Here is a 281-nt window from a genome sequence, read left to right on the forward strand (position 1 = left end):
GGGGCAGCTAGCGCACACATCAGCTAGATGCTCTCCTGGAATGTGTTATGCTATGCTGGTCTCCTCATAGTCATGAATGTCTCTTCTCACACAGCTTTGAACTTGAAAAATTGTGTCGTTTTATCATGTCTGTGAAAAAGAACTACCGGCGGGTTCCTTACCACAACTGGAAGCATGCAGTCACGGTGGCACACTGCATGTACGCCATACTTCAGAACAACTACGGCCTCTTCACAGACCTCGAGGTGGGTGTGCACATCTATCAGAAAACGTCAGTGATG

The 281-nt window shown here is 48.0% G+C and overlaps 1 protein-coding gene across 4 annotated transcripts in view; it reads left to right on the forward strand.

Annotated features, from left to right (window-relative positions):
- Positions 1–281, forward strand: part of Pde10a (phosphodiesterase 10A) — a 444,083-nt gene that overhangs the window by 423,842 nt on the left and 19,960 nt on the right. For all 4 annotated transcript variants that reach the window (XM_026787449.1, XM_026787447.1, XM_026787448.1 and 1 more), the window contains one exon: positions 95–245. In XM_026787449.1, coding sequence (XP_026643250.1) covers positions 95–245 — 151 coding nt within the window. The remainder of the gene's footprint in view (positions 1–94; positions 246–281) is intronic.

Source organism: Microtus ochrogaster, linkage group LG9 (assembly GCF_000317375.1).
Source record: "Microtus ochrogaster isolate Prairie Vole_2 linkage group LG9, MicOch1.0, whole genome shotgun sequence".
Classification (NCBI taxonomy): Eukaryota; Metazoa; Chordata; class Mammalia; order Rodentia; family Cricetidae; genus Microtus; species Microtus ochrogaster.